The 24962-nt window shown below is 37.0% G+C and overlaps 1 protein-coding gene across 1 annotated transcript; it reads right to left on the bottom strand.

Annotated features, from left to right (window-relative positions):
* Nucleotides 1-16388: 16388 nt before the first annotated feature.
* LOC308391292 (5-hydroxytryptamine receptor 3A) lies at nt 16389-22494 on the bottom strand. Its single transcript, XM_080873872.1, has 10 exons — nt 22416-22494; nt 21668-21828; nt 21535-21579; nt 21050-21159; nt 19844-20013; nt 19584-19744; nt 18973-19183; nt 18711-18857; nt 18309-18394; nt 16389-16939 (listed from the first exon to the last, which is right to left on the bottom strand). Exons 1-10 carry the CDS (start codon nt 22450-22452, stop codon nt 16721-16723), a joined length of 1347 nt encoding a protein of 448 aa, XP_080729998.1. The 5' UTR covers nt 22453-22494; the 3' UTR covers nt 16389-16720.
* Nucleotides 22495-24962: the final 2468 nt, after the last annotated feature.

Below are 24962 nucleotides of genomic sequence, written 5' to 3'. Positions count from 1 at the left end.
ATCCCTCACCCAGGAGATTAAGTCACTCATCCGGGATGTCCAGCAAGCAGAGCCAGAGTAGGAAATGGACCACCTAACTGTAACTATCTAACTTATCTGCCATTAAAGGTGAGGTTTTCAGTACTCTTGTGGACTGCAGATGATCCAGTTCCCCTTGATCAATCTCTGTCTGCCTCTGGCTCCTGGGAGCCATTATTTTGGATTCCCACCTTTATTTTCAAGTACATTTTGTGACACACACACATACACACTCCCCACTTGTCACTCTCTCCACCTCTCTCTCTCTCACACACATTAACATGAACGCACGCACACCACATAAAGATTGTTGATTTATGTACCTGTCCATTTTCACATTTTTGTGTTCCAGGTGCTGCATATTTTTGTTTTTTTTATTAAATAAGTTTTGAAGTGTTTTTTCATTACCTCTGGTAATAGTCTCATTGAGTGTCTGTTGGTCATCTTGCAGCTCTACGCTGGAGGCATTTCCCCCTGACAGAAAAAAGTACATTCAATTCAGTTTTATTTATATAGCACCAAATCACAGAACAACATTCACCTCAATGGACTTTAAATAATGACCCTACAATAATATAGAGAAAACCGCAACAATCAGGTGACCGCCTGTGAGCAAACACTTGGTGACACTGAATCAACCTAGGGACAGTCTACCTCAGCATTATGTGTAGAAAAAGACAAACAAACAAACAAAAAAACTGTCATATACATTTAATGTTTAGTCTGATTATCTCATAAAGATTTGCTGTAGTATGATATAATGATTTGATAAGGGACTAGTTGTGTTTTGACAAATGCATACAATTAAAACATTCTCGAGCAATTTTTAGCTGTTCCTCTCACAGATTTCATTCTTATTACAAGCAAAAACACTCAGTGTAAGTGTTTTTTAATTTCAAGTGTAATATGACATTTAACATGTGTAGCTATTCTGTCTTATTTTATCTTCATGAGATAAAGATTTATAGGTGTATCAATGCTTAGTAATCAGTATTATTAACAGTAATAAAGGGCCCGATGCTTGGTTGGGATAAAAGATTCTTTATGAAGGAAAGGAAACATTCCTTTTTTCAGCGAATGATCACTTCAGTGAGAAATTAAAATATGATGGGACAGGATGAAAACTAATTTCAATGTGCCAAACATTTAATTTCAGTTTTTTCCTATTTATAATTGCTGCTTTGGTGCTGAAGATATTTTTCATGACTTGTTATTTTAGATGCACGAAACAACATAGTAAAATCATGTTGGGCACAATTTAAAATGCAGTTTTGATAGTGCTTTTGAAGAATGTAGTTTAGCGCAAACCTATTGAATAATTTTTATATCATAACCTAAGCATGAGGAAAAACATAATCCAGAGAGAATCAACTTTTGAAAGTTTGGGGGGCGGAGCCCAAAGGAGGACGGGTTACTGATGTTATTGGTCACTTTGAAAGACACTTCAGGCTACATCATTAAACTGAGTTACACTGCAGCAGTGTTGTCTTAATTTGGAAAAAAAGATTGCCGAATTAATAATTAACAATTATTGTTTGCTGTGTAACAGTGGAAATCCTGACAACAATCACTGGATTACATTACTGCTGAAGAAACTGTTTAAATCAAAGGATTCTAAGGCAAGTTCTGAAGCCTCTGCACTGCTGTCCCTGTATTATATACTGTAGCTTTTGGGATTTAAAAAATAAAACATTTAAACAGCAAAATTTAAACCTGCCAACAAAAAGTTGCTCAATCTCCAGCAAGGACATGTTACAGCACATACTGTTGTGTTTTTGCTCGCAAGTTATTGTTCCCCTAAAAAGCTCCAGGGGATGAGGGAAAGTAACAAAAGGTTTCCAGGTTGAAAAAAGGAGACGGTAAAATGGTTAAATTAACAGGTTTTATTAATGTTTCTATTAATAAAAGAAAGAAAACAACAAAACTGTTGATAAACTGAAAATAAGCCAAAAAGGGTCGATACCCAAATACACTCCTCTCTGCACAGAAGGAGCAATTAACCACCACACACATCGCTCACTAGCTGCAACCCAACAAGGCTTTCTGGCACTAGAGCTCACTTTTCTCTGGCCTTAAGTATTCTTAATTGCTGATGGGAGTCAGCTGTACAAAAAAGCTGGCTCCTAAGGCAGGAGATATGGCAGAAGACACCCACATAAGGTCAATTTCAGGAGGAGGGCCTGCTAGGGCCGCAATAGTTATGAAATAAAAATAATTCCATGTAAGTGCACTTGAATTCTCTGCACATCATTTATGATCAATATAAAGAAATGGAGGCAGGAGGGTAATTCATTCTTAACTTTACAAAATGCAAGAAAGAACGATCATTCCCCTCTGACCACTGCAGAATTTCCTGAACACTTCTTTTTTTTTCTCTTGAATACCTCTTAATAGGAATTAAGCATAACTTAATCTCTGTCTGTAGTTGTCATTAGGAATTAGTATTTGGATGTCCAATCATCCACAGCAGATTTAGAGGGCTGTAGAAACCACAATTTTGTAGGCAGGAAACAGATATTGCTTTTTATATACAAAGTGTATAATACTAAATCTTTACAAATATCAAAATCAGGTAAATGGCTAAATCTTGGACACAAAACACACACACATACACTACAAAAATTTGCAGGTACATAGATGACCAATCTTAATAAACTTTTCTAGAGCAAGAACGTTTCTTTTATTATATCCAAAACTTGTAATGCTCTGCTTTCTGGTTTCTCCTTATCTTTCATTTTTACAATTTAATTGTAAAAATGAACATTGCATCACATTTCTGAAATACGCATATTTGTATTGTGTTGGAAGCAGAGCAAGATTTTATAATTCAATTTATAATCCCTTGTGCCCATGAGAGATAGTACCCTGAGTGATGGCAGCACATAATATACATGTTGCAATCATCTTTTCTTCTTAACCAGAATAAAAGCCTTAAATGGTAAAGCAGCAGAAATTATAACCTGTATGAATTTTTAAAAATTCAAAAATTAAATGCACTTACCCATGAAGAAGAGCAGGAAGAAGAAACCTGTAATCATTGTGGCTTTGAAAGATCAGTGATGATCATCGCTCTCTCTGTGGGCAGGAGATGATTCCTGCTCTATTAATGTAATGGCCTAGAAGGGGGCAGGGCAAATATAAAGACCAATCATGGTTTTATCCCAATATCAATCCTAAGACCAGTGTCTTAGGCAATAGACAGAGCAATTAAACTAAGTGAAAATCTTAAATGCTACAGTTAAAAAGCTTGTGACCAGCATTGCATCATGTATCACACATACATAAGTGTCACAGTGGGGCCAAAAGTCTGACAAATCACAGGTTTGAAAATATAATATGAAGACAATTTTGTATAAAAACAAAAGTTAAATCATAAAATTTGGTTTGTCTCAATTTATATGCAAATGAGACCAAAATTGTTAGTCCCTATTTAAAAAAAGAAAAAGAAAACAAAAAAACAGGGTCAGTATTACTAGCCCCCTGAAAAAGTGGCAAACCACTGCTGTGCAATTATGTGCTTTAACTTCGTAATGCTCAAAGCTTGTAAAATCAAGTTAAACTTGAGGATTATCTTCCAGTTTACAATTAGTATAAAACAGCAAAAAACTGTTTTGAGGATGCATCAAGCTGACAACAAAAGAAATCAGTTTAGAAATAACTATTGATGCTCACAAAGCAGTAGATGGATATACTGTAAAAAGTTACACAGCATTTCCAAGTGTCAAGAACAGGAATGAGAAGAATCATCAAGAAATTCAAAGAGAGGCACACAGTACAAAAGAAGCCTGGCAAAGGTAGGAAGTCAAAATATTTTAAAGACTGGAAAGAAAACTAGTTAGAAGTATCTAAAAAAAAAACCCAGAACAACTGCCAAGGCACTAGTGAGTGACTTAACCATCTTGGGAACTGTAGTTTCAGAGAAGATCATCACTAAACCCAGCTAAGGACAGCCTTTATATTAAGCATACTGGAAGCATGTGCTTTGGGCAGATAGGATGAAACTAGAGCTCTTTGAAAATACTTACTAAACTACTACAGGGGACGGTGGAAGTTTAGTGATGCAATAGAACGTATAAAATGTGAATTGATTTTTATTATTAATATTATTGTTTCAAAATGATATGACAGATAACAAGCTTAGGCAACAAATGGACACTGACTTCTTGCACTTTATAAGAAGTAACTTGATATAAAAAAACAGGTTTTTTGGAAGAATCCAAACATATGACACATTAAGATGCTAAAGCATTTGACCATCGACAAATACAAGACTCATGTTCATTGTTTGTGTTAGATGTTGATGTAAAACAACACAATATCTAGGAAATCATTTACTGCACTGGCTCGGGTAAAATCAGGATGTGGGTAAATGCTTTTACATGTTTGCATCTTAATTTTAGCATATCGAGACTTTAGAAGTGGTTTGAGAGAGACCACAACAAGTGTTCCATCAGCATAGGGAGTGACTGGAAAAGCTGAGAAAGTTACTGACAGTGTAGGTTTTCAGTCATCCCAGTCATGGTAGTCCGAAAAGCTTGGAAAGAAATTTCCTGAAGATGTTTCACACTTTATCTAAGAGGCTTCTTCAGCTATAAAACTGAAAACGTTCATATTATTAACATAATAACTCAATTTGTCTTCTACTGGTAATTTTCATGTTCAGCGTGTATTGACACCAGAACATAAATGCATGCACTTTAGTGTCAGCTTTACGCAGCTTAGGGTTCAATTCTCTCATAAGAACAAAAAGAAAACAAAAAAAAACAATATACTTTCCTCCTTTTTTTTGTGGACATTATCACTAAGGCTACGTCCACACACACACGGGTATTTTTGAAAACCCAGCTTTTTCTATGCGTTTAGGGCCTTCGTCCACACGTAAACACTGTTTTGGATCACTGAAAACAGAAATTTAAAAAAAAAAACATTTTAAAAAAACACCTGTGTCTTTGCGTTTACATGTGGATGGAGATATTTTTTAATCCTTCAGAAAGCCCGGAGAACTATTGCTCAAGAATGTTTGGAAAATCACAAGACAGCCTATACCCCTGGAGGGAATATAAGAAAATATAAAGTAACGAGAGATCACTTAAGCGTTTTGCACAGTACTATATGGAACTAATCTAGCTGATGTGTTCCCAAAGAGTGACTTGTACTGAGTAAAAAATCAGTATGCTCCACAAGCTAGTGTTATCTCCCTTATTAACATTTTTCAGATGCAAGTTTATTGCACATTTATTTGTTTTGACATCATTCAATGAAACTTCAAAAAGGGATCAAAAGACTGTGGAAAATAGATACAGATACAGCTCAGTGCACGTGAAGGCACCAACGAGAGCTAGTTGATTTTGCACAGTTGTCAAGCAAAGCAGCACAGCACCAAATTTAAACTTTGGATCTTTTTAGTTGCCCTAAAGGTGTTTTATTGATCAAAACTTTTGTACTTGTCTTTAAACAAGTTAATTTTATACCTTAAGTTGGACATTTTTAACATGGGAGTATCTTCTGTGTGTCTAATGAGGCACACAGATCTGTTGGTTGTGCAATAAATACACAAAGACATACCAAGAAATGAGAAGAAAAGAAGCTTTTATTTCAACAGTGTTATGTTACTGTATATGTTTTTAGAACCAGATGACAGGAGTTTGATTTCATCATGCTAAAACATGAAGTGTCTGTAAATGCAGGATTTACAACAGGAACTATATTTTCTTTATATTCCAACAAATAAGCTGGTAACTTAATATGTTCTTAGAAGTGCTACACTTGCAATAAATTATAATTTAAACGTGCAGCCAGTAATTTTTATTTTATTTTACTTTAATAGAAAATGATTCTGTATTCATAAATATACATAAAATACTGTGAAGTTACAAATTCCTACCAACCGATGCATTCTGCTAAATGTAAAACTAATGTGTTAAATATATATAGGAGCGATTCTACAATTTGTGTAGATTGCTATGCTCCTCCGATATATTTAAATACAGTAACTGGGAAGGACATTTCCCCTCCACCTAATCACACTTTCACATTTTATATGGAGGTACGTTTAAATCTAGAAGTCCAAAGTGATTGTTACTGACTGGCCTGCACAAAACCCTGAGTTAAATCCCACTGACAATCTGTGGGGTAAACTAAGACCAAGATCAGAGCCAGAAGACCATCAAGTCTGGGGAGCTTGGGAGGTTTGCCAGAGAAAAATGGGCTGGGAATGTTGAGCAGACGTGTGTGAGACTTGTAGAAAACTACAACAAATTACCTCAGGAGGTCAGGTGGGGGGTTCATAATTTTAACCATGGTTTTTGTTTTTTTTGTGAAAAACTGTGTAGCTCTGTGTACAAAGTAAAATAATGTAACCATCTAAAAAAATATATAAAAACAAAACAAAACAAACTAGGGTGTTTGGAAAAACTGTGCTACTTAATTCTGAATTATTATTAATATTAGTATTAGTAGTAGCAGTAGCAGTAGAATTTCAAAAGTTAGCTCAAACAAACAGACATCTTGCATTTTTTTAAGAGGATAACAGAACTTCCTGTAACCATCCAAACAACCATTGAAGAGCACTTATGATACATTAAAATGTAAAAGTATTTGAATTCACAACAACCACTCAAGGCTGATGTTCATGCTGTGTGTTTGAGATATTTATGTAAAGCGACTTGAAAACAGCAGTAATTGCAATATATAAATGTTCATAATGTATCTGGGAAGTCATTTCCTCACAATCTCGGGTAAAATCAGGATGTGGGTAAATGCTTTTACATGTTTGCATCTTTATTTTCAGCATATTGAGATGTAATAAGTGGTGTGGGAGAGACCACAGCAAGTGCTCCATCAGTAGAGGGAGTGAGGCCGTGTTTGGAAAAGGTGAGAAAGTTTATTGACAGTGATTTCTTTTTGTTGTTGTCTACTGTCTGTCTATCTGTTCAGATCTTTTGTAAGTCCCGTGTATGTTCTCCTGACTTCTTAAGTCATTTTCCATGTTGTTCCTAGGTTTTTGTTCTGGACTTTGTCTGGATTTGTTTGGATTTGCCAGGTTCCACTCATGCTGTCCTGACAACCTTTGTTACCTGGTTAAAGGTAAGTGTTTTCCAAGATGCCTTTGTGTTCTCCACTTGTGATATTTTCAGTTTTCCCAGACAATTAATCTTCACCCCTGTTATCTAAATACCATCTACAATCTCCTGCTACCTTTTAGTGCTGATATTTGTTGTACCTCACACGTACGTTTGCAAATGTGTACAATTCTGCCTTGATATTTTACCGCTTATCTCCTCTCATTGATATCAGACCCAAAGGTATTGTCTAAAACCCTCCAGTCTTGCCACTATCATTTCATTATGGCTGTTAAGTGATAGTACTACAAATGTGTGATCTGGTGTAACTGATATTGTGATAAACAGCTCTGAAATTCATATATCTGTCCTCTGTTTTCCTCATTCTCTCTCTCCATCACATTTGCTTCATAGTTCAAATTAATCTTTGTTTCATATTGTCTGTAGCTCCTCTCCATTTATGGTGGGCCAGTAGTGACAGAATTAATTAATTTATATGCCATAAAATAATTAATTAAATGTTTCATTGGTTGATTACAATTTCAAACATATAAATGATTAATTAACTATGTCAATAATTAATTAAATGTGTAATTAATTAAAATAAAATTTTAATAGAATAAATAAAAAAAGAATTTACTAAACATTTTAAACAAAATAAATGTGCTTTTAAGTAATTATTGAAATATTGATTCAATTAATTAATTCCACTTTTAATTAATTAATGAAATATTTAATAAATTATTTAATGGCATATTTAATTGATTCATTTTGTCACTCCTGGCCCTCCATACACTCTAAGGTCGTGCCCCAAATTTCCAGAAACAAAGCGCCTCAACACCAGGGCGGGGAGTCTGATTTGACCCTATTCTGGATAGCTGTTCTAATTGCTCTAATACAGACTAAAGAATACGAAAAATTGCAACAGCAGTTTGAGTTTTTAGCTGTTTAACATGACCTAAATATTATATGTTAGGCATTTGTCTGTTATAAGAACTCAAGTAACTTCTCAAAATTTAAAAAAAAAACTGAAATATTTAACTTTCCAAAGTAAGCATGACCACATTTACACAAAGCTCCAGTGGTGTGGAGATGAGAACGATATTGAGCTTCTCTTTCCAGCTCTCAGATTAAAGAGTAAGGCAAGTTATGGTAAGTCTTGAGGAAATTAATGTATGTAAACATGGACCTGTGTGTAGGAGCCGAGTCCACATAGAATCGGTCACCCATACAGAGTGTAGAGGGGTGACATTCATTCACATTAAACTCTACCTTATGTCAGCTTTATTCGTACCTTTCCTATGGCCAGTAGTTGTACTAAAGGTACTCTCACTGTTTTAATTATATAGAAATGTAATTTCTACTCAGTTTTCCAGTTTAAGAAAATCAAAGATAAAAACAGAGTAACTATTGTGATATTGCTTTAGCTTCCTGTCTTTCCCAATCTGAATGACATCACTGGGAAAAATATTCCAGGGAACAGCTAATGATACTGCCTGGAAAAGCTTTTTAAAAGGAAGGAAGATCGCTACAGGGAATGACAGATTTCTCCTGTTATGGAAGTTTGGAAATGATGGAATAGAAGGTTAAAACAATTATTACATTGTCATGTTACTAAGTCTTGGACCAAAGGTTTTAACTTTTGTGATATCGCAATGTGTTCATTTGGATTTGAGATGCATTTCCTGCTCAGGCTCTATATTTAATCATCTGAGAATGCTGAAAAAATCTTACATTTATTGAGTTTTGTACATATTTGTCATACACAGCTCCTAATTACAGCACTTCTTTCAGTTTGATGTCTGGACTTTCAACTATTACAACAACTTGATTCTTTCATTCTTCCTCCACCATTTTGTTTGCCTCTGTGCTTTGGATTGTCCTGTTGCGTGACCCCACTTGGTCCGAGCTTTAGCTCTTGGACATGTAGCCTCTCATTTGACTCTAGAATGCTTTGGTACACAGGAGAATAGGGCTGCAGGGGCTGATTATTTTAGCAGCCAAGTATTCTATTGATTCCATCGAATAATTAGATAAGACTTTTTTTCTTGTTAATGATCAAATATTCAAAATTTATAATTATCAAAAATAAATGTTACAAGAGAAAAAAATACCAGGCTTCTAGAATAAAAGTCCTTTATCAAAGGAACTAAACCTTCAATGTATGGGTAGGGTGTGGTTTTGGCTCAGCTGTACGGAGGAAAGATGGAAGAAGAGCTTCGGGGTTCAGTGCCAAGGAGATGCTGAGTGGGACAGATGCTGCACATCATCTCATCAATCTCTCTTATTTATGCAGAGGATGCCAGGGCCTACAAGCTCCTTTGAAACACTGATAGTGGCTGGTGTCGCTGCAACAACCTCACAATTGTGCAAGCAGAGACTGAACGTTCACAGCCACCTCTGTGGAGAGGTGCATTAGCATCGAAGTGTTTGCTCATAGGGTGTCATCTAATTATTGGGGTTTTCCCTGTTTTCTCTGTATTACTGTACTACTATTGTATAAATACAATTGAATTAAATTGGTTTTTGCAACCATAATACATGGTGTAATGTACTTTTTAGAAAGAAGAGGCTTTCCCCTGGCCGTCTTTCCAAACAAATCATACTTCTTCAGGGTTTTTCTAATTGTAACTTCATCGAATCCTGATGGGGTAACACTTGTCGAACAGGAGACTGTTGGAATGTAACTTATGACAGAAACAGAGATAAGCATTACTTACTGTTTCATGTTTGAGCCAAACAGCAGCCCCATGGAGTGAAAAATGAAGCCAGAGCAGATGGCCTTTTGAGCCTGCTACAAAAGTGACTCTTTCTACAGAAACTATGAAATACCCAAGTTTACAGTAGAAACAACTAGTTTACAGCCTGATGCAACAATGGTTTTAGTGACACAGTGTTGTGTTGAAAAACTGGAGAAAGAAACCAAATTTACTCTCTAAACTTTCAATTAAATTAAATGCAGGTTTACTTGCATAACACAAAATCAGAAAAACTGTTTCCTCAAAATGCTCTGTACTATAAGGTAAAGATCCTACAATAATGCAAAGAAAGCAGAGAAAACCTCAACAATCTTATGACATCGTATGAGGAAGTACTTTGGCGGCAGTGGGAAGGAAAAACTCCCTTTTAACAGGAAGAAACCTGTCACAAAACAACTGTGTGCAGGCAAGTAGTGATGTGTCCTGTGTGTCGAAGCGTCGAATCGTGTGTCGGGTAATCTCGGGGGCGTTTTTGTGAAGCGCGTATCGAGGCTTGCCTTGATTACGTATGCAGTGACGTTCGAGGCCTCGCGGGCAGTCCGTACCACGTGACTGATTCAGGGACTGGTTCACCAGTTCGCGCCAGATTCGAAATAAAATGGGCAGAAAAACAGCTGATTCCCCATCACACTATGTTGTGGAATTGGATTACGTACGTGCTACATAGTTACTTGAGCATTTCTTCTTCGATGGAACCAGCAAGGAAGAGAGGTTTTTTTTTTAATTTTGTCTCTCCTAATAAAGTATGCACACAGTAATAAATATCACAAATGATAAACACCATAATATAAATAAACAACACTACACATCCTATAATCTGATTTCTGTCTTTTAGTTTATTAAAAAGTGAAGCACCAAACACTAGTTTGTGTCATTATCCAGATGTACATAAGCATGATTACACAGGTACTAGGAGCGGGTTTTGATTATCGATTAAAATCGATTCTAGCTTGGATAACGTGATATCGATTCATTAAAATCCTGAATCGATTTTTAATATAAATATTACTACATTTCAACCACCACCAAACAGCTAAAACAGTAAATGAGAGCAGGTACACCGATTCTGCACAAAGACGTAAACACAAGGCGCGGACCGCTGACGGATCAGAATCAGTGAGATGTCGCCTTTCTCACCAGACAGCACGGACACGGTCGGGGCTGAAAGCCGACAGTTCACTGATTCTGATCCGTCGGCGGGTCCGTGCTTCGTGTTTACGCCTTTTTTGCGCTGATTCTGAAGCTGCAGGTTTTATTTCTCTTCAAACAATATTGACCGAACCAGCAGAAAAAGAAGATCCAAACTACGCTTCACATAAACATCGTCATGAATTTCCTCTGACTTTTGCTGTTTTGCTTTCACCAGGATAAAATCACACTTCATGCACAGCTTTCTCTCTCTCACTCTCTCTCACACACACACACACACACACACACACACACACACACACACACACACACACACACACACACAGTATACTTCAAGAACAGTTTCCCGTCTAAAAATCTGTTTTCTGCATTATTCGCTTGTTTGTTACGCATAAGACCTCCGTTGTTTGTCAGCCGCTGTTCCTTCCCATTTAAATACTTCCGAAAAGAAAACCTAATTTCTGCCGTTCAATAGGCTACTAAAATAATTGAAACTTTTTAACATTATGCAAAATTGCAAAACGCTGAGGTGTGTCTCTAATAAAACCTCTATTTGCTCTGCTTCAATTCAGCAGCATCAGGTAATGTTCATTTGTTGATTGATGGTTTTCTTTTGGTTTTGATCTACTGCTGAATATTTTTATAAAATCGTTTTTCTGTTTTAGCCTCAGCTATGTTGACACAAAGGCTGCTGTGATGCTTACACATTAGATAAAGTCTCGAAAGTGTCAGCTTTCTTTTTATAGTTATACAAATATGCAAATGTACAGATCTATGATCTGAATTATACTATTGACTGACTGTCTGAGGCTGACAGTTACACAATCATACCAAAACGCTGTCCTGATACTTTCCACTTTCTCTTTTGTATCACACATACTGAGACAATATTCGGGATAAATAACCAAGAAAACAATTTATTTATTCAGTTTAGAGGTTTACACATCATTATAATCACAGAGCCCGCTTCACTTGAATTGTCCACTTGATGGCGCAGTAGAGCAAATGAATCATCACAATGCTTCGAATAGTGATGGCCCGCTTGAAGCTGACGCTCCGGAGCGTGTGTCGAAAAAAACAACACACTGGTTCAGAAGCACTGTGTCGAGGCTTGCTTCGTTTGGCAAAAGTCACGTGACCAGTGACGTCCGAAGCTTCATTACGCACGTAACTGCTTCGGTACCTGATTCAAACGGATATAAGGAAGTGAATCATCCACGGGATTCGTGGAGTGTGTTGATGGTGACAGATAGCGACGAGGTGATCATTCCACTGACAGATATGGAGCCAGCGAGGAAGAGAGGACGTTCTGGCGTGTGGAAATATTTTGAGTTGATTTTGCTCAATTCATTTTATCTGCCGAAGTGAAAAACCTGACATGTCCAAAATCATGTTTTCATAATGGAAATGCCATTACAGCATATGACTTTAGGAACACTTCTATGTGAATTAAAGCTAATGAAGACTACAAAAATGTATTTGGCACTATACGTACATTACATTGCTACAGTTTAGAAAATCATTTTGTTTATTGTTTTTAGGTGATAGTCTGCAGGACCCAGGAATACCTGCATATCTACCAGCTTGCAGTGTGGTTCCTGCACTCCACAGCCTCTTCTGTTCCATGCAAGTGGATTTTCTCCAGGGCAGGAGAAACTATTTCTAAGAAAAGAAACAGACTCAGCCAGCGCACAGTAACACTAATCCTCTTTTTAAATGTAAATAACAAAAGGGCTACCTGACATAGATCATGTTTTTACTTTGCAAGTTCTTGATTAGGGGTGGGTTTTGATTATCGCTTTTCTGATTACAATCCATGCTAAATTGAATAAAGTGATATTGATTCATTAAAATCCCGTGTCGATTTGTAAATTAACGTTATTATGCCTGAAACGCCAGCATCTCAGGTTAAACCTCACAACATGTTGTCAAACACCATGCAGCTAAAACAGTAACTGCGAGCAGGTTTACGGATTCTGCATACAAACGTGAACACAGAGCGCGGACCCGACGCGTCAGAATCAGATTTTGATGTGTCGTCGGGTCCGCGCTGTGTTTGCCTCTTTTTTTTTTCGCTGGCTTCTGCAGCTGCAGGTTTCATAACTCTCTGTTTACATCTCTAATTAAGTCTCACATGTGTCAGCTTTCTTTTAATAGATACGAAATTATGGATATATACTGTTAAATGATCAGAATTGTAATATTTCTGACTGGGGCAAAACTTTCCAGATTCCAATCAAATTGAATCGGATCCTGTATCGAATCAAAAGGATTCTACAAATCAGTGACGATGCAGCCGTACTCAGCTTCCTAAGCATTTTCCCTTTCCAGTTCACAATCAATCCTACCCCTAGGTCAAAAATATGTATAGGAATTGGCCTAATCTAATATTTTGTATGAACCTGTCCAGCTGTCCAGTGATTAAACGACAAGTAGATGGAGGCAGGACTTCACAGCAGGGGCATACTCCATAATGTGCTGTGCATTATCATATGTATATTATATATATTGCTCACTTATTGTATTTACCAACATCAAGGAGTTATGAGCAAAGAAAGGCCACACCATAGTGCATGTTTAAATAGGGAAAGTTTATTGATCAAAATGTATTACGCAGATACGCATTACATTTTTTCAGCCCCCCAATCGAGAAAACAAAACCAATTACATGTTCAAAGCAACGGAACGGTGGCCCAATATCGGAGAGAACTCCACTCTTGAGTGAGCAGTGATAATTGAGCAGTCCGTTTTATTTTGCAGATTCAAGCTGCTCTTCAAAATTTTCACCACCAGATGTCACCGGAGAGGACTGTGTTGAAAAGCTTCGAGTAATGAACCGTTTTTCAATACAAGCTTCAGTGCTTCGGAAAGCTTCATTTGGCCATCACTAGCTTCGAACAATGAGTCGACCAATTGGGTGGAAAGCTTCAGTTCATCATGAGGCTTCATCTCACCATCACTACAGGCAAGAGAAGAACTCAAACGCAAAACTCACCAAGACAAACGTGAACTCAAAAACACTGCTTTATTGCAGGGGTGGAAGGGAAACAAAGAACAAAACTAAACTGGAAACACTAATAATAAATCATACATGAAAACACAGGGGTTATCACACAGCTATGAGGGACACTACAACCCTGACAAAGAGAAACACAGGGCTTAAATACACAGAGGGATAACGAGGGAAATGAGACACAGAAGGAGAGCACAGCTGGGAGTAATTAGGCTGGACGAGACAAGGGAAGCAAAACTAGAAACACTGACATGAGACACAGACCTTCAAAGTAAAACAGGAAACACACTGACTGAACTCCAGATATGTAAACTTAAAAGACTGGGGAGACAGAACATAGGGACCTGAAACATGGGACAGAAAGACATCACGTAAGCACAACATGGAACACAGGAAGCCATATAACAAAACCTAAGAATTATAACCACAATAACCATAAACAAACCTAGCGTAATAATAACTATAAAGATCAAAACAGCACTACCCACATGAACATAATGAACTCACAGGGGAAAAGTAAAACTAAACACATTTAACCTAGGAACACAGGACCTCTTCAAAATAAAACAGGAAACAAAATGAAACGCAGACATGACTACACGAACTTGACAACAAAAGACATGCAGACATGAAACACATAAAGGACAAGAGAGACTTAACACAGGGCTTGACAGCACAAAGGGGAATCTAATAAACAAATGAACTTAGATAACCTAATGAACTTAAACATAAACATCAAAATAAACAAAATCTCAAAACGCTGGGTCAAAAGACCCAGGATCGTGACAAAACCTCCAGCAGAACCAGGCTCAAGGAGGGGTGGCCATCTACCACAACTGGTTGGGGATGAAGACAGAACAAGGACATGCTGCGGAAGACAATTAGAGATTAATAACAACTAGTAAGTAAATGCAGAGTGGTGTATAAAAACATAGTGAGTGAAAAAGGTTGCTGTTTCTACTTTAATCCTATAACACACAAAAACACCACTGGAGATGCAACTTTGATTTGTAGAAAAATTGTTTAAGTAAATAAACTGCAAACTAGCATAGACAAAGTAGACAACTGAGTTAAGTTTGGTAATAGTCATAATGACAACACTAAAGGTTTGCAGAATTTATCATTACTATCAAAGAACACCTTAATGTGTGTTTGCTTTTGTTTTTAATGTGCAGTTTAAAGTCCAAATGGTAAAGTGGTGCACGCCAGCATGGCTGATTCAATGGCGTAGACAATAAAAGAGGAACAGTCCACTAACCCCAGATCCACCCTGTGCTGAATGAAATTACTAGCTGGCCTCTTTTCTCATAATATGTTTACAACACGATATCAGGTGGCTGAGAATGAACATGATTGGTTTTAACAAATGAGCTGTGAGGTGAAGGAGGACTGAAGTATGACAGGCGGGAGAGATTGAACGTCAGAAATATGAAATCAGTGAGGTCAGTGAGTGCGTGTTTGATAGATGAAGTTTGAAGATAGATGTTCCCCTTTGATAATGACTGATTTACTGCCCTGTCCAGTTTACATTAGACTAGATGCAGGCAGGATTTAATCTCAAATGTCCTTTACACTAATCTGCCAGGCTGTTCTCCTGTAGCAAACATCTATGACATGCCTGCCTGCACCGGTAGAGGGAACCCTCTCCTTTTGCTCGTCTGAGGTTTCTTTCATCTTGTTACCGTTAAATCATTTTTTGAAGTATTTTTTCTCTTTGAGTCTACAACAAAACATTTAGAGATTTTTGGGATGCTATAAACTATATGAATAATATTGATGTTTTTGGTTGTGACCAGGCTGTGGATAGCCTTTCAGATACTGTTCATCTGCTAGTTTTTTAGGCCTGCCACATCTTCTTTTGCCTTTCACATATCCAGTCAAAGTGCACACTGCACACCTGATATAAAGCGCTTTGATAAACATGTTCTTCTTCTTTGACATTTTTTGTAAATTCAGCTAAAGAAATGGGAACAACTTCCCTTAATGTTAATGTAATAGACTTTTAACAACACAGTGTCTAAAGTTGCATTTTCAAAACAGTGTTTTCGTTGTTGTTGTCTGACATGTACAGACACAACACCAGTTCATTCTTTGATTTAGGTGGCTTTTTATGCTTAAATGATTCATATGTCAGAGTTAAGTGATGTAACAAACAAATAAATTAATAAAAAACATCCTTCTGAAACTTTTCAAGACCTTCAGAAAGCCTGGGGAACTGTTGCTGAAGACCACTTTTAAAAATTACATGAATGTCTGACTCATTGGAAACAAAATATAAAGAGACATGTGATGGCTTAAGGCTTTATTTATTAAAAAATATTCTGAGATGATAATATTTGTTTATTATGGCCCACAAACTGAGTCATTGTTTAAGTAGTTTGGGTTTTTCTGTTTCTTGGTTTATTGGACACTTCATTCAGCATTCATTAAGCATAATACAACAGCTTGGCCTCTAAAGTGATGGCTGATTAATCAAGCCAAACATTTAGGGTTAACACTTTGATCATTCTCATTCCAATACATGTCTGAGGGATCATCTAACTTTAACTATGGAAAAGTTGAACGCGAAACTATATAAAGTGTATATAAAACAAAAAATAATAAGGTTTTACAACATTAACATGATGTCCTAAAATACAAAAAGACAATACAAGCCATATTTTGACACAAATACTCTACTGTACAGAAACTGTAGTATTAATAGGAAATACTCTACATTTCTAAGTGTTCCACTCAGTGTACATGAGAGAGAGAAAGAGCGACACAGTGACAGCATAGAAAATGAAGAAAACCCTGTTGATTCTGGCTGCCCACTGGACGTACTTCCCTCCCTTTTCGCTGCCACTGAGGTGCAGATTTAGTGATTTCTTCAGCTCCTTCAGCTCCTCCAGGATCAGCACCAGCACATTATACTCTCCTGTATGATTACTGTTGTTAACCTGCACAAAGTCAAGCAGTCAAAGAAGGATGTCAGAGAGAGTTTATGGTGATGAGAGTGATATTGCATCATGAGCAATAGTGGCAAAAACACTAATCTGGAGTCTAAAAACATTGAATGGACATAAATTGATATTATGAGCACAATCAGCATAATAACTGGCCTATATTTGCTTTGCGACGTTACCTCTGCTGTTTCCAGCTAAATCAAATCTTGTATGACTATTTCACGCTGAAATGAGGCCTGATGGGAAAAAATATATCAGGCCTCTGCATTATCGCAGAGATGCCAGCAATTTTTTTTCTTTTTTTTGGGGGGGGGGGGGTCCCACGTCTAAAAAAAAAATCATATTTATTGCATTATTAGCAGGTATTTACCAGCAACATTTTGTAGGTAGCTCAGTATAGCACCTCTATTATACTGTAACGCTTATTAACACAAGGTTTTTTCCCAATATTGGTTCAAATAGTTTGATTAAACAGGAAATAGGTTTTGACACACGAGAAACTCACAATTTTAAAGATAATGAAAATAAATATTTTACAACAATCTTACATCTGTGAATACTAGCATTTTACTTTTTATTTAGTGCCACCGCTTACTTATTCTTAATAAATGTGAGGGTTCATGTGTAAAACTACTGAATCTTGCACTGAACCATCATGTAACACTCTGTAACCTCATCCATCTGCACTGACCCCTGGTGTTTTAATGCTGCAACAACAGTTTGGTCTTTGTTTTTATTAAAACTGCATGTACTTTTAATAATTTAATAACTGTCTGTTATTGTATCAACGATCATTTTTAGCCTAAGTCATTTTCCTCCAAAACTGTGTTTTTGGGGGCTTTTCTTGTGTGTTTAAGGGAACTTAATCCCATTTATAAATAATCTTAGTATCAGTTATTTAGAGCAAGTTTATTTCATCATCAGAGCAATGATATTTTATTTAAAACATTTCCTCCAGCGCTACAGAGCACATAGTTTATCACTGACCAACAACAGCTTTATCCAAATCATTACTTTCATGTGACAGTAATGTCCAGGGGAATATATCAGGACCCGAGAGGTTCCCCAAATAATACTGCAACATAATCAATGCTAATTTCTTCCATTTCTGTAAGGCTGTGTTGTATTCTTCACAACAAAGTATCTTTTCTTTTTAGTCTGTAAACAGGAATCTGAGCCCTGATTTGATGTTGGCCAGTCAAAATGTGTGCTCTGAAGATCTTATTCATCCCACTCAAGATGAATTTACACATTTGTTTTGTTGTCACTGATTAATTAAGATCTTGTAAAGATGTTAATACGATTTTGCTCTCCTGTCATGTCATATTAATGCAATATCTGCATGCATGTGCTCAAACTGTACCACTTCAGCAACAGGCAGTAGCTCATGCTGTTCCTCATCACTGGACACTATGCAGATGCAGGAACAGCAGGTCTGTCTTTTGTCTTCTGAAAGCAAACAGTAGGTTTGTCACAAGAATTTACACACATTTAAAACATGAAACATCTGCTAACTAAAGATAAGATGAAGCTTTTGAAATTAAATGTACAGCATGCAAATCATCGCCTTCTTTTTGTTCTCTTTTTCAATATGTTTGCTTGTGTTTCCAGACACTTTTCATGTTTACTGCATTTAATGTTTTAAAGCATTTTTCCTTTGCAGGTTCTCTCAGGGATTACCTGAGATCTGAATTCTTGTTTTAGCAGACTGATACTATAGACTAAATCTGTGATCAGTATCTGAGAAGCTTTTTACGTATCTCACCTGCATCGCTTTTATTAGTTTTGGCTTTTTTATGTTCATTCTTCACCTTAAGCTTGACTTGGGAGTCTTTTTCTATCAGATGTGTAACCAAAATTGTCTCCAGCAGACTGAGCAGCATAAGGGCAAAAATCACAATGCAGTATGTTGCTGAAAGGATGAAACAAGCAACAGTTATTTTTTTTTCTTTTGGTATCTGGTTCTTCTACATACATGAAATACGTCACCACACTTAAACATCATCCCTTAAGGAAGGAGTCTTTACCTATGAGTGGGGTCTTGTTGGACATGGAGGGCAAGATGTCGTTCAGGATGAGCAGCAGAACGGAGATTGCCAGCAGGACGGTGACTTTGAAGCCCAGCTTCTCTCCTCGATGGTCAGCGATGAAGAAGGAGGCGAGATCCAGAGTTAGGAAGAATAAGATGGGCAACAGGAAGTTAATAACGTGGAGGAGTGGTCTCCTCTTCATGCTGAACTGGGAAAACGGGTTCAGTGGTTAGGTTAGATTTACCTTGTGTGAAAGTTATCATATTGTGTGGGTGTAGTATTGCAGAAGTAACTTTTAAAATTGGTTATTTATCATAAATTGCTTGATTTGGTCATATAAAGTTATTATCACAAGACCATTGTAGTCAGTTCTGCAGCATTCCTGTTTTGTGAATACGAGAAGCTTTTATTTCAAGAAATATTTTTAATGAAATTGAAAAATGTCTCAGTTTAAACATTTCATTGTTTTCTCTGTTCGTTTTACACAACGTCCTGACTTTTTTGGAACTGGGCTTGTAGAGATGTAAATGTTAATGACGTCTCTTATCTTGTTTTTGTTTTTTTAATGTAATTTGCCACTTGTGTTTTTCTTTCTGTGTATTACGTACAGTGTATATGAGGCTTTCCCACAGTTTATTTTCAAAGGTCATATTGACTTTGGAGATGGACAGTTGGAGGAATTCCCACTCTCCCTGTGTTTTCATCACTTCACGGGAAAACTGCGTGGCCCGGGAGGAGTTGGAGAAAGGAGAAAGTCGCATCTCATCTACTGTTTTGGGAAATGACAGAAAGAATGAGAGAAACGTTTCAGAGTTCAAACAACTATGAAAGCAGGAGAAAACACACCAGAACACTCATCCTCCCTCACCACAGTGACTTGCAGAACCAATGGTGATGTTACATTTCTGCGTGTCGAAGGGGAACTTGTGGACATCCATCTTACAGGTACTGACAATCTTAATGTCGTCCTCAGAAGTGATCGTCCCATCGTAGGCTACGGAGATGTAATAACTCTGAGGGGAGTCGTCCGTCTGTATCCTAAGACCACAACACACACACACACACACACACACACACACACACACACACACACACACACACACACACACACACACACACACACACACACACACACACACACACACATTATTCTCTCTTTCAGTATGTTTGCAGAGCACCTACACAGCATAATTTGATGATACTAATTATAAACTGACTGAATTATTCTGAAGCTCCTGCTGTCACAGCAGCAGGATAATGTGTTTGTTTTAAAGTAGTATAAAAGCTGCTGCGTGTACTTTAATAAAGTGTGCACACAATGAAGCGCCTGACCTTCTAAACAAACACAGGATGGCAGCAGATATCAAGCTGTTACATTTGATGTTGAACAACTATAAAATGATTTTTTGCAAAAAAGCAAGCTCCTGCAAACATTCCTCCTTACTGATATCCATAATGATGGTCAGTTTGGATTTCAGCAGGTTGTTCTCATAGTGTCTATATAGCTAAATGCATTGAGTTGATGCCATATAATTGGCTGATTAGATATTCCTGTTAACAAGCAGTTGAACAGGTGTACCTAACAAATATGTCTAGCCAAAAACAACGTAAACTGCAAACAGGAAAGTGTCTGTTATATCAATAAACTGGCTTAATAAATAGATAGCATCACAAAGCAGCATTGTCCATGAAAAATAAATTGGTGATGACCTAACAAATTATAATTCTGTTTGACACTTATGACAGGTGAGCGGTCATAGTTTATAGGTTGTTATATATGCCCTCAGCAGTCCTGTTCACATTTCACTCTAAATAAAAAGTATTTCAAATTCAGCTATGAGAAAAAGAGTTATGACCTTCATTTCACTGTGATTTTCAAAGATTTAACATGCCAAAAGTATTTATTTTGCAATGTGAATCCAATTTTATTCAAAATATTGATCTCTCAGGCCAGGAAACACTTTTTGACACACTTTGATTTGAACAAAATGAATAAAAGTGTCTCCTTTTGAACCTGTTTGTGTTTGATTTTGTAATAAACTACACTTCATGTCCGTGTGTGTTGCTGACTCACATCTCATAAATGAAGACATCTGGTTTCCAGAGGATTTCTCGAGGAATTGTGATATGAGTAATTCCACAAAACTGATCAGGGTCCCATGAAATGCGTTCATTATTCCATATCTGCATTAAGGTTAGATTATCAGAAAAGTCAAAGACGGAGATGCACAAGGTGTGTCTCAGGCAGACCATGATTTGCATCCTCATTGGGCCGTTTTTTATTTCACCTTGTGCAGAATAGAGCAGATAGACCAATGAAAGACTGCATCAAACAGATCAATGTACAATACTTAATTTAACAAGTCCTAAAACAACATCTGTGGAGCTTAGCTTTATCATGAATGTCAAATTATCATTTTTGTAGTGTGCTTTCTATATTTATTTATTTTAGTTTTATGTTGTTTTGAAATGTGTTGACATATATTTTTGATATAGACCCCAGAAAGATTAGCTGTGCTTTGTGTTAACCTAATGTAGATCTGAAGAAAATAAACTCACCAGGGTTGCCCAGACAAAGGGAATAAAAGTTTGTGTTTTCTCAATCTGAAAATAAAGTGATGTCAGTAATGACCACCTTCATTGTAGCATTTAGCTCATTAATAACACATAAATGCAGTAATGTTGCACCTACCACAGCCAGGATGGCATACAGGATGATGTCCAGCTCTACTTTGGTGGGGTGCGTGTAGTCCAGCACAGGCCGCGTCAGTTTAAACACACTGTTATCTGTGGTCAGGTTCAGATAGTCCAGAACATCGTGGTAACTGCACACTTTCTGACAGGAAGTCACATCTACAGCAAAATAGTTGTCAGATAAATGATTTCTATTGGAATTTAGATTTTAAACAATATATTTTGCCATTCATTTTTAACTTTTGTTTGGAAAAAAGAGAAATTGAGAGCTTGTACACAGCTGCTTAGTTTGTTTCTTGTTTCTTAATCTGTTGTTTTTTTTGTCTGCAGTGCTTTTATCATTTAATTTTCCTTGTAGTGTCAGGATACTGTTTTCAGGAAACTCAAGTTTCATAATATTTTTAAATCTAGAATTAGATTAATGTGGATTTAAAATAATTAAAACTGTCTATTGTCATTAAAGATCCTACACTTCTAGCCCATTAAATTACTTGTGTTTTCCTTTTTTCTTCCCTTGCTTAAATCTCAAGTTTCATCTTTTTTATTGGAAATAATAACAATAACTCTCATTTGAACATTTTTCGGTCCCCGATTTGTCTTAATCTCTATTATGCCTTTATGAGATATGTCCAAGAAAAGTTACTGTTACAAACAATGTAAAAACTTAAAGAATCAGATACATGCAGGATGGGAAGTACTCTGCTGTCTATTAATGAAATAACACTCCAAACAACACAAAGTCTTACCAGTTAAGATGATCAGGATGAGAAAAGCTGAATACATCGTATATGCAGCTGTGAGAGTGTCTCTGTGTGGTTGAGCTACTTCCAGAGAAGCATGTGTCCCTGCTGTTAGAGCTGCTGCCCTGACATTTAATCTGAGAAGGGGAGGGCTGGGCACAACAAATGACCTGGCTTGCTGCCTTAAATGAGAAAAACCCTCCCCTGCACTCTGATTCTGTAATTGGCTTACAGAGGAAAGGGACATACAGTATATATGACACTTACTTCTTGAGGCAGATAAAGATTATAGGTTTACGAGAAGAATAACAAATAAAACTAAGGTAAAGGCGGGTGGAGGGGCTTTATATGTTTTGGGACAGAGATAACGCAAATTTGCAGCTTGCTGGTGACACAGTCTTTGAGTTACATAAGAGATATTTCCTGTAACAGACACAAACCTGCAAACCTCAAATGAGAAGGTAGAATTCAATTAGAGCGCAACTTGATCACTAAAACAAAGTGGTAATGACATTATGAACACTGTCCCCATTAAAACCACTTACTCCCATTGTCTTCCAGTCTCAGTGCCCAGCTGAACATCAAATATCATGTATTATTTAGGCAAAAAGACTTTCTGTACAGTTAAGTGACTTCACTCATACAGTCCAGATTTAACAGGCTGGCTGTTATCAAACTGGAGTTTACCTTTGCTACTGATTATTTGTTAGATTACCTATCTAAATGAACAGTTGAGTGTTTGAGCTTCATTTTTGCTTGATTAATAAGTATAACGTATAACAGCTCGTAACTTTTAACCTCTTAACCAGTGTCTGTGGGGTTGTTACAAAAGTATGCCAATGCAAATTAAACCCGAGTTCTCAATGATGGGCAACCAGGGGCCCCTCCTCTGCCTGTCAAAAAGTCTTCTAGTAGTATTGAGGTTTCTCACGACATCATGTGCACATTGCTTAAGAGTTGTTGAGTTAGATGTGATACAACCACTGGTTGCTGGGGAAATGTGTATTTCCCGAGTGGTTGGCAGCAGTTCCTGGAGGTTGCCGGTTTTCACTGGGTGAAATCAGATGCAAAGAAGGCGCTGTACCAAAAAAGCTCTGATTGCTTTGGCTGCTAGCATTGTGACAGCTGCTTGGAGCCTTTTCAAATTTGCCTGCAAATAATCACTAACCATGAGCCAAGTGGTAGTACAATAAAGAAGTCCAACGAAAACTGCCAATGGAAAAGGTTTGCCTTACTAAAAACTGTGCCACAGCCCAGCCAACATATTTAACTGACTTTTAGCAATCATTTTTATAGAAACTACCTTTAACCTCCAGCATACTAGTACTAACTACTAGTATTAACTGTTTAGCTCAATCCTCTCTTTTAAATATGGTCACATCTGTTTTCAAAACACCAAGAGAGCAAAGGGCAAAATGTCAGACCCTAGAGGCTTCAGAACAGTAGCCCACAAATAAGCAGGTTACGTCACATATCTATCTTATATAGTGCAGTATATAGTCGAGAATGGCTCTTGAACTTCTGAAAGATAAAGATATATCTGACAGGTGACTGACTACTTTTCACTTCTAAAGTGTATCAATTTATTGTTGTGTGTGAGTATTGTTCACAAATCTGGAAACTATTCAAATAACTGTAGTTATAGATACTGAGACTATTTCCATGAGAGGACCAGAGTCATGTTTAAAGCTATTTTGGCATTTTTCAGTTGTGTTGCTATAGACACACAGAGTCACAGTCACAGAGAAACACTGTACTGTAATGTGTCTGGATTACAACAGGACACTGTGCTAGGACTGTCTAAATCTTCTCCAGCTCAAACTACATGCCATACCCTAGTGAAAAGGAGGGTTTGTCAAGAATTTTTAGCAGCTCCTGGAATTCCCTATATAGCCTTGTGTGAGTCATACGGAGGACGACCAAAACCATATCACAGAATGAGGACTATTCACCAGGCGGATCATTGGCAATACAAGATTGGTTTTAGTTTGGAGTGATGGAAACAAGTTAGCTGACAGATACAGAAAAATCTGCTGAGTTGTGTAGTTATAAGTAAAAAGATGAAACCATATTCTTCTTCTTTTTTCTGTTTTTGGATTATTACTTCATTTTCTTTTTTTAGGACAGGGACTGATAGGGATGCCACATTTGGCTACTGTTATGCTGATTGGTGACATCTTTTGGGAAGTACACAAATCCGCTCACATGTATATATTTGTAAGCAGAAAAGATCATTTGGGGCAACACAGATAAGGATAAAAGGAAGAGAATAGATGGATGGAAAGGTCAATTTTGTTGTGTGGGAATGGTTCCAATTTAGCTGTAAGAATTTTCTACTAGTGAGTTTGAACTTTCTTCTGGGAAAATAAAGCATACCAAAGTCTGAAAAATGACTGTAAAATAAGTGCGTCGAGCGATTTTCACTCACAGTGACCATGTTAGGAAACTCCTCAGAGAAGCAGTTCATGCTCAGAGACATAAACCAAAACACAACCTAGCACTGATTAATGAATCCTTCCATTTGAACTCAACAGAAAATCCCTCAAATGTCTG

The sequence above is a fragment of the Rhamphochromis sp. 'chilingali' genome (assembly GCF_963969265.1).
Source record: "Rhamphochromis sp. 'chilingali' genome assembly, chromosome: 22".
NCBI lineage: Eukaryota > Metazoa > Chordata > Actinopteri > Cichliformes > Cichlidae > Rhamphochromis > Rhamphochromis sp. 'chilingali'.
Note: the sequence above shows the minus strand (reverse complement) of the source record. Positions and strands in the feature narration are given on the sequence as shown.

Bases quoted from the DNA above. Each gene is read 5' to 3' on its own strand.
- LOC308391292 (XM_080873872.1), bottom strand. From the start codon at position 22,452: ATGTATTCAGCTTTTCTCATCCTGATCATCTTAACTG. The intron at 21,160-21,534 runs GTGAGTTTATTT...ACCTTAATGCAG, and splicing joins CCTTTGTCTGGGCAACCCTG to ATATGGAATAATGAACGCAT. The intron at 19,745-19,843 runs GTGAGGGAGGAT...TTCCCAAAACAG, and splicing joins TGGTTCTGCAAGTCACTGTG to TAGATGAGATGCGACTTTCT.